The sequence below is a fragment of the Mustela nivalis genome, assembly GCF_964662115.1.
Source record: "Mustela nivalis genome assembly, chromosome: 13".
NCBI classification, from domain to species: Eukaryota; Metazoa; Chordata; class Mammalia; order Carnivora; family Mustelidae; genus Mustela; species Mustela nivalis.
The window spans coordinates 13,936,129-13,954,155 of record NC_139032.1 but is presented as its reverse complement, the minus strand read 5'-3'; the positions used below and the strand labels follow the sequence as shown (position 1 = coordinate 13,954,155).

The following is an 18,027-nucleotide window of genomic DNA, read 5'->3' as shown; positions in this document are numbered from 1 at the left end:
TTAAAACCTAAGAGCCCTAAAATAACTTGTCTGGTAAATGAAGTAATATGTGGTTTTATTTTAATCACATTATATTTATATTTCTTCATTGGTGAAATGATTTTCCAGTTTGATTTCATAGACCAAAATATGCATTCTTTTTAAAAATTTTTTAAAAACCTGGAAAAATCAGTATTTTCACTTGCAAAAGAAGTAATAATACCCACATCAAAGGTTATAACAATATCAGCAGAAGTGGCATCTTGTCCTAATGCAGAGAGATGGACTTTCGAAATAGAGGTTAGATTTTAAATCTAACCTCCCTGAGGCTCTGTTTTCTCCTCTGTAAAATGGAAATAGTAACACCAATCTTGCAGGGTCACCGAGCTGTGAAATGCAGTAATCTCTACAAAGCATCTGAGTGCCTGGTTCACAGTACATGCCCAGATGTCTGTTGAGTAAATGAAAATTGCACGCTTCCATTTATACCTACAGTGACAATTACTATCACAGATCAATAACTTCATATATCTGCTCTCATTGGTTTTGTTGATCTATGGTTTCCAAATAATATGAAGGATGTCTCAGTGTCATTTCTCAAACTGTCTTCTTTTTCAGCCCATCAGCCCTAAGGAATTAAAGAATTTGCACATTCAAACACATCAAAACGTATACTTTGAGACTATTACAATGCCATGCCCTATTACATTTCATAGACTAGCCCATGAGCTAATGGCCCATCACACAGTAAAGAGCCCTTGCTACATCCTAGCCTTACTGAGAAGTTCCTGAGGGCCAAAAGGAAAGCCAAATCCAGATATGGCCAGTCTGAAACCTTCTGAGGAAGATTTGTATTTACGGTGAAGCAAAATTAGCCAGACTACACGGAGTATGTCCGTAGGTATAACTGAAAACTTCCATCACTAAGACTAAACTCTTGTGCAATGTTCTCGATCTTGCCTGTGCATTTGAATCACCTGCGAGTCTCATTAAAAATGCAAATTCTGATGCAGCAGGTCTTGGGTGAGGCCTAAGAAATGCATTTTGCCACCAAGAAATGCGAGGGTTGCTGGTTAGAATACCATATTGTTGATAGCCTGACGCTGCACTATGAATTCCTGTATTCTTAGAAGTTACTGACCATCTAAGTTTTCCAACAAAGAAATCCGTTCAGCCTTTACCTTCCAGTTAATAAGCAAGAGTAGGACTGTCCCCAAATATCCACTCTGGCCACAGGCAGGGAAAAGTTAGAACTTAGGAAATACATCTTAAGATGAAACCGCCCTCCCCTCCAAAATCATGATTTTTGTTGCTATAGTGAGATTAATGTTTTGGCATAGGCCAGAGAAGCTTTGCACGGAGATACTTGGACCCGTGGCTAGTTGCTGGCAAACCTGAACATTTTAACCAGGCACAACTTATACCACCCCTTAGTCTGGCTGTGGTAAATACTAGGCAGCAATTTAAATATCAAACCAACAGTTATTAAACCAACATTATGACTTCCTTAATCTGCTGGAAATGAAGAGATGTTTTCTTTTTGAAATACTCAATTAAGTATCGTACACTAAGGAGGACTGAGCAACTATTTTGCCAAATTTTAGGAAACGGTTTGTGGTTTCAAATAGCACTTAATCTCCTTGGATATGGGAGCAGGGCTGTGTGCTGTTAGTCTGAGACCTTTTTCTGGGATTTGGATGGCGGGGAGATTTCAGGATCAAATAGGAAGATGAAGAGCGACACTTTTTAAGTAATAGGAAAAGACAAGTTGAATTGTCAAAAGGCTCTTCACCCTAACTTCTAGATCTTCGATCTTGTTCCTTTAAAGCTTAATTCTGGCCACCCGACACAGGGCAGTCTTCTCCAGGGATTCAGGGTCCAAGAGTCACCCAGGCCCTCTCAAAATAGGAATTGAGACAGGACACAGGCCTAATTCCAGTGCGTGGAGGGAAGTGGGTACTCTGGGCATCCCAGCCAGAACTCTGGACTTAACAGTTTGGGGTCTGTTTGTTTGTTTTCCTTATAAAAAATACTGTTTAACAAACCATTAAGGCTCCGTAATTCTTGCCGTGTATTTAGATGGGTTCTATGTAAGGAAGCAGGATGTTAATAATCAGGACCTGCTGGAAATTGGTATCCGCCCCACTGAGACCGCCCCACGGGGATCCGGCTAGGAGGACACGTGGGCTGTGGTCGGTGTGGGTCTGGCCAGATGAGGCTTCAGGAATGAGGGGAAGCAAACAGAGGTCTTGGAGTCTTCAAAGCCTGAAAGCATTTTCTTTCCGGCTGCCATATTGAATCAAACCTAGTATCAAAGTTCTCTTCTCCTTTTCCTCTCAATATTTCAGTCAGGACTATAGTTTCCAAGTATGTCCGTTTGACTATTAACAGGCATTTTTGTTCTGCTATAAATACATGACAGTTGTGTGAAAAAAGTTTACATTTGTTTGCAGGGCTGATACGCTTTGCTTATGTAACTGCAAAACGAAAGCCGAACACAAATATATATCTGTAAGTGCTCTTTCTGGAAAAGTCAGGAGAATAAGCACAGAATGAGTCCGATCCACTGTCGCTGTTTTGATGGAAGATTTCACTTAATAACAATATTCCAGCATTCTGAAACCCTCATTAACAGGCTGGGCGATATAGTATCCTTATAAAGCTTATTTAACCTATTCATTTATTTTCCTTTCTGGGTGGTGTTTTTCCTACAGATCGATAAGGAACAGTATGAAAAAATACTTGACCTCATTGAGAGTGGGAAGAAGGAAGGGGCCAAACTGGAGTGCGGTGGGGGCCCGTGGGGGACCAAAGGCTACTTCATCCAGCCCACGGTCTTCTCTAACGTGACAGACGAGATGCGCATTGCCAAAGAGGAGGTAAATACGTTCTTTCTCTCCCTTCCCTTCTGTGCCGTATTTTCTCAATGTGTGTGTACAAAGTGTCCCTTTGAAAGTCTCAGCCTTTGGGGACCCTGGGCGGCTCAGTTGGTTGAGCACATCACTCTTGGTTTCAGCTCAGGTCATGACCTCAGGGTCACGAGATCGAACCTGGCAATGGGCTCCACACTCACCCTGGGGTCGGCTTGTCCCTCTCCCGCCCCTTCCGTCCCCTTCCCACACACTCTCACACACGCTCTCTTACGTCTAAAATAAAAAAATCTTTATAAAATAAAATTCTCAGTTCTCTTAACCTCTTTCTTTGGTAAATGTTACTTTTCTTTTTTTCTTTTCAGATTTTATTTATTTATTAACAGAGCGAGAGATCACAAGTAGAGCAGCAGGCAGGCAGAGACAGAGAGGCAGAAGCAGGCTCCCTGCTGAGCAGAAAGCCCGTTGCGGGGCTCGATCCCAGGACCCTGGGATCATGACCTGAGCCAAAGGCAGAGGCTTTAACCCACTGAGCCACCCAGGTGCCCCAAATGTTACTTTTCATTTCTTTTACTGATTAATGTTTATTTGTAATCAAAACTAAAAACAGTAAGGAAGTCATGAGGCCAGGCAAGAATTTCTAGTCGAAGACCGATCAGGATGCTTAACAATGTCTAGGGGCTTCTTCCACAGCTCTAAAGTAATGGAAAGGAAAGCTTCATTTGGTTGTTGCTTTCTCTCCTCTGCAAAGAAATAATATATTCAAAAATAACTGGAAAATGACTACATGATATGTAATCATTTTTTTAAAAAATTAAACCTCTTGGGCGCCTGGGTGGCTCAGTGGGTTAAGCCGCTGCCTTCGGCTCAGGTCATGATCTCAGGGTCCTGGGATCAAGTCCCGCATCGGGCTCTCTGCTCAGCAGGGAGCCTGCTTCCTCCTCTCTCTCTGCCTTCCTCTCTGCCTACTTGTGATCTCTCTCTGTCGAATAAATAAATAAAATCTTTAAAAAAAAAATTAAACCTCTTACTTTGTGATCATTGTAGATTCAGCTGTGGGTATGAGAAATAATGCAGACAGATCCCCTCCATGTTTACCCAGTTTTCTTCAAAAATGGTCACATCTCGCAAACTATAGCATAATATCACAGCAAGTATGTTGACATTGAAACGGAGAAAACGGAACGTTTCATCTGCACCTGAATCCCTCATGTTTCTTTAAGGGCCAAACCCCTGTCCCTCCTCTACCCGCCCCTCCAATCCTTAACCCCCAGCTTTCCCTCAACCACTAATCTGTTTTCCATTTCTATAATTTTGTCATTTCAAGAATTTTGCATAAGTGGACTCATACTCTCTGCAACCCTTCGGAATTGATTTTTTTTTTTTTCACTCAGCTTAATTTTCTACAGATTCATCTAAATTGTTGCATCTCAGGAGAGTTTATTTTTATTGCAGAGCAGTTCTCTTGAAATTGGGAAGACTGAATCCTCTCACTTCATTCTTCTTCAAAATTGTTTTAGCTACCCTCGTTCCCTTGCTTTTCCATATAAACTTTAGAATAAGCTTGCCTACATATATTTTAAAAAATCTTACTGGAATTTTTAGAGAAATTGTGTTAAACATGTCTACCAATCTGGTGAGAATTAACGCCTTGAATGCATAGACTCTAGCAGTCATTGAACATGGCCTGTGTCTTTATTTATACCTTCCATGATTTCTTTCATAAGGATTTTATAGTTTTCGGTGTGTGAGCCCTAAACATGTTTTATGAATTTATGCCTAAGTATTTTTTTGAGCTATTGTAAGTAGAATCTTTAATTCTGGTACGCATATGCTTATTGCTAGTATAAACAGATGTAACTGATTTTGGATATTTTCTTGATGTTGCTGGACTCAGAAATTCTAGGAGGTTTTTAGAGATTTCTTGGGAATTTGTATGTAGACAGTTATGTCATCTACAAATAGGAAAAAGGATATTCCTTCTCATCTGTATGCCTTTTCTTTTGCTTGTCTTTTTCGTTTGCTAGAATCCTGGCATTATGTTGAATAAGAGTAGCAAGAGTGAGCATCTTTGCTTTGTTCCCTATCAGAGCGGAAAAACGTTCACTCTTTGCCACTGAGTATGATATTAGCTGTGAGATTTTTCATAAATGCCCTTAATCAGGTTTTCGAAGTGCCTTCCGATTCCCAATTTGTTGAGAGGAAAAGGAGGATGGATTTTGTCAAATGCTTTTTCTGCATCAACTGAGACGATTCTGTGGGTTTTGTTTTTTTTTCCCATTCTACCCATGTGCTGTCTTGCATAGATTGATTTTTGCATACTGAACCAGCCGTGTATCTCTGGAATGATTCCCACGTGGTGATGGTGTATAGCTCTTTGTAGGTATTGCTGAATATTATTTGCTAACACTTTTAAGGAATATTTGCAGTAGTTGATATTGGTCTATAGTTTGATATTCGTCTGCAGTTTGAGGGATATTGGTCTGATTGCTTTTGTTTGTTTGCTTTGTTTGAGTGCTTTTATTAATAATGAGAACCATTTAATGATTGCTAACTATATGCCAGGTATAGTGCTAAGTGCCTAATAGTCAATGTAAAACACAAGTATATTCCTATGAAATAACAGAAATACAAATGTTTTATTTATGTGATATACAGATTTATATTTCTGACATTCCTATTCATTTTTGTAAAGTTTAGTGTATATGTTTATATAAATGTTTATATAAATATATTTAATATAAACACAAAATATTCTCATTTAATTCTCACAGCCTCTTGAGAGAAGTGTCGATATATTGTTTTCTTATCGTGGAATCTCTCCAATATAAGAAGAGAGCCTGTATGTGGTCTTTTCTTCCCAGAGACAAATACTCTCTTTTATTATTTTCACCTATTTGGACTGGTATTATTTTTCTTTTCTTATTTTTTTTAATTTTATTTATTTGTATATGTGCTGCTGAAGCAAGCACAAGATTTTATTTATTTGACAGACAGAGATCACAAGTAGGCAGAGAGGCAGGCAGAGAGAGAGGGGGAAGCAGGCTCCCCACTGAGCAGAGAGCCCGATGCAGGGTTCGATCTCAGGACACTGAGATCATGACCTGAGCTGAAGGGAGGCTTTAACCCACTGAGGCACTCAGGCACTGCAAGACTGGTTTTATTTTTCTAAAAAAAAAAAATCTCAGAATATTTATCCGGTGTATAATTTCTACATTATGTTTTAATCATTGGCAACTAAATAAAATTCAACATTTTGAATTGAAAATTCTGATCCAATAATTTTCTTAAATAATGGCATGGTAGTTGTTTTCCGTTTCTACATATTATATGTATTTTATCACCCTGTGAATATAACATGTCAAACTTTTTTGAATCTTTTTATATCTTTATGCCTTTTGTATCTTGAGCTCTCCTTTGAGCACATATGATATATGTTTCTGTTATCATCCTAAGTAGTAGATAAAAACCCAAGGCCCAAAGCAGAAAGGAGGGAGCTCACATGGCTAGTTCAAGGCAGCTTGAGAGTGTCATCTGCTCCTCATGACCACCACTCCCCGCTCTGTGTGACCGACCATTGCTCGTACTAACCTCATTACCACCCAGTCCCACTTAACCTAACAGCACAAAATCCCATGGAGCATGTGGGAACCGTTCTGTTAAAAAGTGATAGGGTGTTAATGTTAGGAGGAGGATTATGAATAATTTAGGCCACAAGTCAAATTTATAGATGAGGCGACTGAGATCCGTAGAGCTTAGGTGGCTGGTTAGTGTTAGTTATAGATGGGCTCTTCAAACTAGAAGGCTCTCTTAAGCCCATTTCTCCAAACTCACTATGTCCATTGGTTTGCTCCTGGCCAGTGGCCAGCCAGTGTCTCTTTAAACAGCATCATCACCAGGTAATCCATTATTTCTTAGGCTTTTCCATGTTTGGACAATGCTAAGCATTAGAAAGTTTTGCCTCTGGCAACACATGAATGAATCCCTCCTGGTATGTTCTGCTTGTTGGCCTCATAGCTTCACTGTGCCCTTGTCCACATAAGAACCATCCACATACTTGAAAATCACACTCATCGCCCACACTCCTCATGCTCTATATGCTCTTGGCCCTGTTTTCAGCTCTTGTACTTCCTAATTTTCCTAGACAAATATATTGCAATTAAATATTTGGTGAGCACAAGGTAATTAATGTTAAGAACATGTAATCCAGAGATATGACATATAACTATATAACTAGGCTAGTTTGCATTTAGGAATTATAAATAATCTACCTAGTAGACAGAGGGTTTTCTTTTTTTTTTTTTAATTTAATTTATGATAGCTTGTAGGGGAATAAAACTACAATACCATGGAAAAACATTTAGTTTTAACCTATTACTTTGATTTCTTTCATTTTTTATGGTATAGATATTTGGACCAGTGCAGCAAATCATGAAGTTCAAATCTTTAGATGACGTGATCAAGAGAGCAAATAACACTTTTTATGGCTTATCAGCAGGAATCTTTACCAAAGATATTGATAAAGCCATCACAGTCTCTTCTGCTCTGCAGGCTGGGACAGTGTGGTAAGTCCAAAGCGCATAAGATCATCTTTTCAATGTTAGTCACATTAACATGAACTTTGTTCTTTCCTTATTTACCTATCATTTTTTGAGGTATTGACACTGTAGTATTTTCAGGGGTATGACACAATAATTTGACATTTGTATACACTGCAAAGTGATCACTACAATAGGTCTGATTATCATCAGTTCTTCTCCAAAACTAATTTTTTTTTTTTTGTGATGAGAAAATTTTAAGATTTACTATCTTGGCAACTATCCAATATGCAATACAAAATTATGTACTACAGTTGCCATGCTGTACGTTATGTCCCCATGACTTACTTATTTTATACCTGGAAGTGTGTACCTCTATACGTTTTGTGTTTTAGATTCCACACATAAGTGAAGTCACAGTATCTGTTTTTCTCTGACTTCTTTTATTTAGTATAATACCTTCAAGGTCCATCCGTGTTGTCACCAATGGTAAGGATTTCCTTTTTTTTTATGGCCGAGTAGTATTCCAATGTACACATTCTCACATCTTCTTTATCCGTTCATCTGTTAATGGACACTTTGGTTGTTTCCATATCTTGCCTATTGCAAATAATGTTGCAATTAACATAGGGTGCATATATGTCTTTAAAGAAATGTTTTTATTTCCTTTGGGTAAATATTCAGCAGTAGAATTGCTGGATCATAGGACAATTCTATTTTTAATCTTTCGAGTTACTTCCATGCTATTTTCCACAGTGGCTGCACCAATTTCCACATCCACCAACTCCCCAAGAGAGTTCCCTTTCCTCTGTGTCCTCCCCAACACGGTGATTTCTTATCCTTTTGAAACTAGTCATTCTGACAGGAGTGAAGTAATCTCTCAAGTGATTTCAATTTGCATTTCCCTGATAATGAGTGATGTTGAGCATCTTTTCATGTGCCTGTTGGCTATATGCATATCCTCTTTGGGAAAATGTCTATGTAGATTCTTCTCCCCATTTTGTTTGTTGGACTGTTTTTTGATTGTTTGTTGTATGAGTTCTTTATGTAGTCTGGAGGTCAGTCTCTCATTAGACATGATTTGAAGATACCTTCTCCCATTCAATATAGATTGTCTTTTCGTTCTGGTAATGGTTTCCTTGGCCATGGGGAAGCTTTTTAGTTTGATGTGGTCCCTATTTGTTAATTAGTGACGTTAAGTCATTGATCAAAGCTGAGATGCAGACCTACTTGACTCAAAAGTAGTGATTCTCATCCCTGGCTGTGCCTTGGAGTCATCTGGGGAGTTTTAAAAATTAAACTGGACAGAGGCAGTGACCCTCAAATCCATCAGTTGTACCAATCTCTGGGACTGAATGGGGACTTTTATGTAAGGAGTATTTCTCAAAGCTCCCATGTGATTCTTTGTGCAACTAGAACACAGAAAATGCTAAAATGCTAAAATGATTCTTTCTGTAGTAATGTTTTCTGTCAGAGACTTAAAATCAAGCAAATTCTTAAATAACCAGGAGGGCTAGTGGTTGAAGTGTAATTTTCCTATGATAAAATTATTAATAAGGTTCAGCATTACTATTAGATGTATGTATATTATCTCCAATTACTAAAAACTTATTACACACTAACCACTATCAGAAGGACATTCTATTTTTAAAAAATAATAACCTGGTGAGATATTTCCACTTCCATTGTACAGAGGAGAAAAAATATGCTCCGAGAAGCCAGACATCTTCCTCAGTATCCCCCGGGTACTAAGGGGGCACAGCCAGGGGTCTTGGGCTTGGAACCTCCCTCCTTCATAACAAGAAAAGGCTGTGGAAGGAGAATCAACTGGCAAAGCTGATTATTTTGAAATTAACGGTTTTCTCTGAGTATTCGTTAGTTCTCCAATGACTTAAATAGTTTCATTTCCAGTATAGGGTCAAAAGAGCAAACTCATTTTCTGCACCTCTTAACAAGGACAAGTTTCAGGTTTTTAACTTTGGAATGTGATATGCCTGCTCGAGTAGACTGAGCATATGACATCATTCTGCCCAGTGGTGTGGAAATCCCCAGTCAGGAATTCCTCTGTTATTAAAACAGAGGCATATTCTTACTGCTATTTATTCTAGAACATAATTCTAGTTCTGGCATGGTCCCAGGCATAGTTTCCACTTGGTGTTTCAGGATAATCATTGAATCCCAGGGTTGATTTTACTCATCATTTCAGAATAGGGACCTAGGTTTGCAGAAGAACAATTAAAGCTGAACCAAGTTGTGTTTTGAAAGCATACATTTATTTAAGGAGCCCTGCTACAGAAGGAGAGACTTGGAACAAACTGTGATCCGGTGGGATATGTGGAGCTCTGGGAATTTGGACAGTAAATGCTTTAACTGAGGGGACGTCTGAGTATTGTCTCTGGATCACGTTCACAGTCAGACATCCGTGCATCATACAATGTATCTAGGGGTCACATTGTTGTTCTCCTATTATGGTAACATCAAGGGATGTTATTTTATAAATTTTTTAAAAGATTTTTTTATTTATTATTTTATTTGACAGAGATTACAAGTAGACAGAGAGGCAGGCAGAGAGAGAGAGGAGGAAGCAGGCTCCCTGCTGAGCAGAGAGCCCGATGCGGGGCTCGATCCCAGGACCCTGGGATCATGACCTGAGCCGAAGGCAGAGGTCTTTAAAGCTCAGAGGCTTTAACCCACTGAGCCACCCAGGCACCCCGGAGAGGAAATATTTTAAAAGAACCTTGTTTTTCCTTTAAATTGTGTTTTTTCTCCTTATGTATAATGAGAATCATATAGGTCATTAAATTTTGCTGTTCACCTTGGCCATCAGGAGATTGAAAGTTAAACAAATTGCTTATGCCCTGCGAAACTGTATTCTTTTTCTTGTCTTGAACTTTCATCACCATTTTCCTTCACTTTTAATTACTCATGTTCTTATAATTATGTTTGTTCATAGACTATCTTTTAAATATTTTACGAAACATGGCAAGGGATAAACAAATCAATAGTGAAATCCAACTCCTACTAAGGCCCATTAAAGTAATTTATTAAAAGAATTAATGGAAAAAGTGAACTGAGTCATGTGATAAATATTACAATTGCGAAAGATAACTGATTCTAGCCTTTTACGTACACAATCCTCAAGGGATTTATAAAGCTTATGAATATAGGCAGTGAAAAACACCCACCCCACACACACCAGTTCTCTGGCAAACCGTGTCCCTTCTCCTATGGCTTATGGGCTGTTCTGTCGTCTATAAATCAAACTACAGTTTCTCAGGGACACAATCCACTACACCAGAAGGACTGTCCACACACACAGCTGCACCATTCTCTTTCTTTCTAGGCAGTACATACACGTTACTGCATTCTAATTTATACTACTGCTTTAAAAAAAATAACAATGAGTATGCTGTATTGAAATCAGCAGGGTTGTTAAGGTTGCTAACATTCCAGATTCAGGAGTTATTTTGTCAGTTAGGATCTACAGTATACTTCTTCTTTTCCCAGGGTGAATTGCTATAGCGTGGTATCTGCCCAGTGCCCCTTCGGTGGATTCAAGATGTCCGGAAACGGAAGAGAACTGTAAGAATAACTTTCTATTCAGATAAATGCTTCCCTTGATCAAAATGACTGTCATTCCAGCAAATCGATCCGTACTTGCTACTTGAATTAAAACCTGCCTCTGTTCTTTCCTAGAGATTCGTACTGTCAAATAGCTTTTAAATGCTGGATTTAGCCCATAAGTGCAAGAAAGTGTTGGCAGAAGGGAACTGTAACATATTACACTCCTACTATTCATGAGGGACCACACTAAGCACTTTACGTTGGTTACTGAAATGTTGCCTACTTTTAGAGTTTCTTGCTATGTATAAGAATGGAATCTATCTGGGAAATATTTCCAAAAAGGAAGCAAAACTACACATTGATGACTAAGAAATATGAAAATATAATGACACTCTAGTCATTTGAATATACCTCTTTAAAAAGTAAATTAGTGTCTTTATCTCAAAAAGCTCAGTGTAAGAAGTTTCTCATTTGTGGGAATATTTTGATATGGAATCTAAAATTTTAAATTACCCAAATTAGTTCTTTTTGCACTAAAATATAAACTGAAAAGGAAATTTAACGACGGAAAAGATGTTTTATAGTCATGACTAGATTGAGAACATATATATAAATTCATTTACAAGGCTTCAAATTGCTTTTGAAACCTGGGTATATAGACTCTTTAAAAACGTACATATACATATGTATACACAGAAAGTGGTAGCAATATATTTGGTTAATGTTGTTCAAACGGTTTTAACCATTTCATCTCAAAATTTTCTTGTATTTATCAATATGTTTTAAAAGTCATAAAGAATAAAGACACATCCTATACAGACCTCATGGAATCAAGCGTAGGAAAGCTGCCCATTCTGTAAATAGCAAGTAAGAATGAGCCTCAGTTTCTAAAGGTCACAAATGCATTAAATAGGCATCTACTTTGTCGTTTAAATAAATCAGCAAAATTACAATGAAGCAATCATCTTCAGGGAGCCAGTAGAAAGGAAGAATCATAAAATGGTTCATCCTCCTTCTCAATATGTTCACTAAGCATTTGCTCTGTATATCAGGGCCCAGGAGTTAGAGATACCCCAACCCATCCTCCATGTAACTGTGGTGGCAGCAAGAATTTCTAAAAGGATAAGTTGTGCAACAGAATCTCCTCTCCTCACACTGTGAAGTGAACAGTCGTAGACAAGGAGTTCGTCAGTCGTGGAGGTAGAAAAGCAGATAAAATGCAGAGCACAGCACTGAGGGACCGAAAATCTGGGCACCACCGGAGTGTAACATTCATGGCATTGCTTTACCTCTCACGATTTTGTCTGTCCAATATGATCAGTAGTCGTGGTGGGAACAGGACGGGGGGAACACACTGCAGAGACTCAGTGAGCTCCTTTCCATACTGAAGATTCCATAGTTTTAACCCTTGTGGGAACTCAGTGAATAAGAACTTACTGGCAGCTGACAGAATCAGAAAAGACCGCACAGAAAACACAGGACTTGATCTAGGCCATGAAACAAATGTCAGATGTCAGGAAGCAGAGAAGGGTTACATGTGGCGCACTGCGTGGGGCTAGGGGGTGGGGAGTTAGTGAATTTTGATGGCTGGTGGGGATTTATGGGGTTGGAGAGTATGATTTCAGAGTTAAATAGGATACAGATTAAGAAGTCTTGCATTCAAGAAAATTGGCTTGCCTTTTGTTGAGGAAGCAGTGAAAAACCATGGGTATCTTTAGAATGTTGGTGGGGAGAGAATGAGCTTTTTACAAGCTCATCTCGTAAAAAGAACATGGCGTCGTAGAGGAAGCGTTATGGGATCCTAGCGGACCTGCACGAGAATCCCAGCTGCACCTCTTGCTAGCCATACAGTCTGTTTCAAGTTGTACCACTTTTGAGCCTCTGTTTCCTCCTATTTAAGATGGAAATGCTAACAAGCCTCTTAAGATGGCTGTTTGAGAGGCCAGCGACACACTGTGTGTCCACCCCACAGCATTCTGTCACCAGGTGGGGCCTCGGCAAATGGTTCCTTCCCTCGTTCCTTTTCTTTGTAACATCCATTATTACAGAGCCCCTTAACAGAACTAATTACTGTACAAAAAGCTTTAATTTGTATTCTGTACAAATACAAGCTATACAAGCTGTATTCTAAAGGAGAGTTAACTCGTTCTTGGCCCAGCTACCTAACACATTTCCCTAAGAACGCTGAAGACAAAACAATCATAAGGGACAAAATGACGAAAGCAGACCAAATATATCAATTTTGTTGAATACAGTTTGGTCCAACTTTAAGGTTGAGTCATAAGGAAATCAAGTAAGAGAGGGAAATGGAAAAATAAAGATCAAACATAAATAATTTCTTAAAATTCTGTTACGTGCATATAATTTCCTTCTACATCTATGTAAATACAAAGAAGTGTTATACTGTCATTTTTTTATTGCAAAAATTCTGGCTGAGGATGCTGTTAATGTCTACCTGAACCCAAATTTGGCCAACTTAATTAACAAGTCATTTACTGCAAGATGTTTAAAGAGAATTACTGAAGCAGCAAACTTATATGACTCCCAAGAGTTCAATTACAATTTATCCTTAAAGACAGGAGGGTGAATTGATCAGTTGGGAACAGAGTCCTCAAAGAGCCAAGACGAACGGTGCGCAGACTTCAGCATGGTGGTAATACTAAGTCCCTGAACTTGGGATTGGTCTCCGTTCATGGTGCTGGCACTGGACTGAGTCAAATGGTAGAAACTCCTTCCTTTGTGTAACTGTGCTCATTTTTACTTGAGTGAACGAAGTCACTGGAGACTTTACTAGTATACGGTCGCAAACTTAATCAGTTCTTAGCACCTCACAAGAGATTGCTTTCCTCCTGTCCCTTGCAGGAAAGGGGAGCATGAAAGTGCTATAAACTACCAGACTTCCAGAGAAAGCACATGAATCTATTTGTTTGGTTATATGCTCCAAGTCAGTGTAGCGAACATTATCCCCGTGCCCACTGAAGCGGCACCAGGCTATGTTCTGGGGACAGAGAGAGAAAGTTGTAACTTGCTTACCGGGATCTTATCACTACAGCGTGGACCCGGGGGAGATGCAAGAGGGTCCCGCAGAGGTTTGCTGGAAAGAGAAATCTCGGGCCTCTCTCCAGACCTACTGAAACAGAATCAGCATTCGAACAAGGCCCCGGTGACTGGTACCTTGAGGATTTTAGAAGCACAGAACCAGTAGCCCACAGAGCCGCAAGACAGAGAGAAATGCAAACAAATGTGTTTGTGTTGTATTGCAGACATAGGAATGTCTATGCATCGGGATACTTAGGAGCAGGACTTAGTTCAGCTGGAGTAGGACAATAATCACACGTAGTACTCTCCTGAGAGTTTCAAGTGTCCATGTCACCCGAAATACAATGGAAAGCCCATTGGCAAAAATCATGCGTTAATTTATCTAACTTTGTGAGATAAAATACTTACTAAAATATTATCCTTTAATGGATTTCAGACAACTGAGGCTAAGTCCTTTAATTACTTTGAAGAACATGTTCATTGAAGCTTTCAGAAGCTATTTTCAGAAGTTTAATTGCCCAAGAAAATAATCAGCGTTAAGAGGATTAGGTTACCACGAGAAGAAGTTGTCTTCTACATACCTGTCTCCATCACCAGAAGGGAGGGGAGGGAAGAGATCGAGATCATTTTCCTGTCAGCCTGCATGTGCCCGAGTTATGATTTTGAGAGTGCCGCTACGTACATGCGAGTCCTCTCACCAAAACAATATAGAGAATAACGAACCCAAGGCTTTTAGTCATTTCTTCAAAAGAGAGTAAATTACGGTTTCCAAAACTGGTAGGAGCTCTCAGTAAACCCAATAACGGGTACCAGGATGCTAACTGGTTGACTCAGGTTAGTTCTTGATCATTTGGGTTGGGTTTAAGAGTTAGATAAGCACATGGCAGGGGCTGAATGAATAGAAAAACCCTGAAACCACAAAAAGCCCAAAGGTCTGAATTTGGGCCAATGAACTCTCTCTTCTCTTTCTCGAAACAAAAAAGAAACAAACTCTAACAATAGGTAGGTATTTTTGTTTTGTTTTGTTTTCCCCCAAATCAAGAGATACTACTAAAACTACATACAGCTAGAAAATATGTTTCAAACTCTATCAGGGCACGTTAGCATGAAAATGCCCCGTTATCACTTCTGGGCCAATCACACACAATAAAACTGTTGAGCTAAGCTCCACTTGAATTTATAGTTTTACTGCACCACTCAAGCGATTATATATTACGACTTCTCCTCTTGTACTATATCTCTCTTACTTATTCGAACCTAAACTAGAAATGTTACAATTCTTGTTGGACTGCATTATCTGGGTTTTTTTTTTGGGGGGGGGGTGAGCTTGTTTATAGTCAAGCAGAACAATGTCAAAACTAGATAATTTATGTGAAAATCAACAGAACGCACATAGTCATTTAAAATGCAAAATAATAAAAAGAGCTTTAAAGGGTTCCCCACAAGGGGATTTATGTAAGACCAGATATCTTCTGGTTGGCTGGCTACTATTTGAAATGCTTCCGTACTCAGAAAATATTTTCCATTGTCCCTAGCCAGATAGGCAAGAACAAATCTGTACTAAACCATGGACCATGGTCCATTTGCACTACTGTGTTAACTTCTGTGGGTTTCTCCCCCTCTCTCCAGGGGAGAATATGGTCTCCACGAATACACAGAAGTCAAGACGGTCACCATGAAAATTTCTCAGAAGAACTCATAAAGAAAGCACAAGAACGGAGCAAAACATCCTCAATGACTAAGCATCTCCTACAGTCACTAATATATTGTAGTGGGTTTTAAATACAAAACTGTTCTGTTCTTGATTTTTCTTAAACATCAGCTAATCATATTAGTATTAAAACTACACATAGAAAACTTGACATGTAGCTTATTCTGAAAGAATCTTTTCTCTTCTGATATGTGACCCCCTCCCCGCCCCCAAGTCCTATCTGTAAAAAAAAGGACGGATCTGATGTAAGAGCTCTCCAAACTCTGTAATGGCCATGCACTTCTCTTTGTAGCTACTTGTCCAGGATAATCATGTTCTAGAAGAGGACCAGTTGTCATGTAGCTTCTTTCTCTAATGACCCCATAAAGTCCTTAACACACCTTTGAACTGCAGAATAGATCTGTTCTGTTCCCAGTAGTTGTGAAGTCACTGGAGTTTGTTGAGATGTCGCCTAGAATGTCGTGTCTGCTTGTCAAAGGAAGTAATGCCTGAAGTACTTCGCTGTAACCTAAACATAAAGCTTAATAAAAACAACCTTGCATGATTTTTGTTAAGTCTGAATTTTTTTAAAGACTATTTATTTATATGAGAGAGAGAAAGAGCATGACTTGGGAGGAGCAGAGGGAGAGGCAGACTCTGTACTGAGTATGGAGCTGGACCTGGGGGGGCAATGCGGGGGGTGGTGGGTGCAGGGGGAGGTGGGTGCGGGGGGATTCAATCCCATGACCCTTAGTGAGATCATGACCTGAGCTGAAATCAAGAGTCAAACACTCAACTGACTGAGCCACCCAGGCCACCCTGGTTTGAATTTTTTAAGTAGAAGTTTTGTGTATGGTTATTTACTCTTCCTATCACTGGAAATCAGTGTTAAATTGGACATCAAGATGAATTTAAGAATAAAAGTCTGGGCACCTAGGTGGCTCAAGTGGGTTAAGCCTCTGCCTTCGGGAGTCCCGCATCGGGCTCTCTGCTCGGCAGGGAGCCTGCTTCCTCCTCTCTCTCTCTCTCTGCCTGCCTCTCTGCCTACTTGTAATCTCTGTCAAATAAATAAATAAAATCTTAAAAAAAAAAAAAAAAGAATAAAAGTCAAATCCACTCATTCTCTAATAGGTAAAGAAATGTATTTTCCTTTCCAGAGGAATTCTTGAAATCAACAGCAAACATCTGAGGTAGGTGGGTGGCTTCAGTCTTTAAGCAAACATTTACTGAGTTTCTAGAAGGTTCTGGGTGCTACATTAGGTGTTATTAAACACACACAGCCACACAAACAAGTGAATAATGGATGTTCCATTACCTCAAGATGCTTTGCTTTAGTGGAGAACAAAGACACTATACAAAAAAAAAAAAAAAAAAAATGATGGGGCATTGAAAGGGAATGAGAATTCAAGGAATCTGAAGAGCTTGGTAATAACGTACCAAAGGGGAAGGGATGACCTTTCACTGAGGGAACTGAAAAGAGCCTCATGAAGGAAATTTCACTAGATCTGAGACTTAAAAATGAGCAGATTTGCAGTGAATGAAGAAGGAAAAGTTTCTGTAACATTCTCTCAGGACATGTTCCTCTGGGGGGGAAAAAAAACTGGAAAAATTCTCTATCATATTTTCCTCTCTTGGAGTTTCAGATTGCACGGCAGTGTATTCTAGATTCTGAGAAGTCCTACAACTCGTTCAGTTTTGTTTCATACGGATTTTCTTCTAGATTTATTTAACCAGACACTTTCCGTTTCTCCTACCCTCACTTAACACCTTTTAACACTAAGGGACGCACATTGGAGGGTGCTGTTCTGAGCATCAAATTAGCACTGAGTGTTCTGACGAGAGCGCTGGGGATCAAGGAGCAGCGACTGGCACAATTGTCCTCTGTGGACACTGAAGAAGTTACATATTTATGCCCTGATACAAAGAACTTTCTGTCTGGGCTCCCACAGAGAAAGTAAAAATAAGTGAATATTTTCTGTGTATACATATTCCAAAATGCTCTTAATCCAGCAACCCAAAATTTAAGCTTAATAATGTTTAGGATAACATTTTTTTCCAGATTCAGATTTTATAAACATAATTGCTTATCATTTTACTGTAGCAGATCCCTCAGTAACACTATTGTTAGGAAACGTAACAGCTGTCACAGTCCAGCTCCACAATGTGTGAACAAATGGAATTCTTTGGCTTCTTAGACCCAAAATAATTTCAACTCCAACTGCAAAAGTTTTTCAGAACTGTGTGGGCCTAGAAGATTGGCAATCCAGACTGTCTTGTAAGATGTGGGACACAATTATCACTTTGAAAACTGGAGGAATCAAAGGCCTGGGAAGAACTGAAAAATCTT

The 18,027-nt window shown here is 39.2% G+C and overlaps 1 protein-coding gene across 1 annotated transcript in view; it reads left to right on the top strand.

The window, feature by feature from the left end:
* ALDH1A1 (aldehyde dehydrogenase 1 family member A1) overlaps positions 1-16,245 on the top strand; it is a 52,654-nt gene extending 36,409 nt beyond the window's left edge. Inside the window, exons 10-13 of the mRNA XM_082696596.1 lie at positions 2,694-2,858; positions 7,257-7,414; positions 10,895-10,969; positions 15,620-16,245. Of these exons, the coding sequence (XP_082552722.1) occupies positions 2,694-2,858; positions 7,257-7,414; positions 10,895-10,969; positions 15,620-15,692 (471 nt within the window). The 3' untranslated portion in view covers positions 15,693-16,245. The remainder of the gene's footprint in view (positions 1-2,693; positions 2,859-7,256; positions 7,415-10,894; positions 10,970-15,619) is intronic.
* The last annotated feature ends 1,782 nt before the right edge of the window (positions 16,246-18,027 follow it).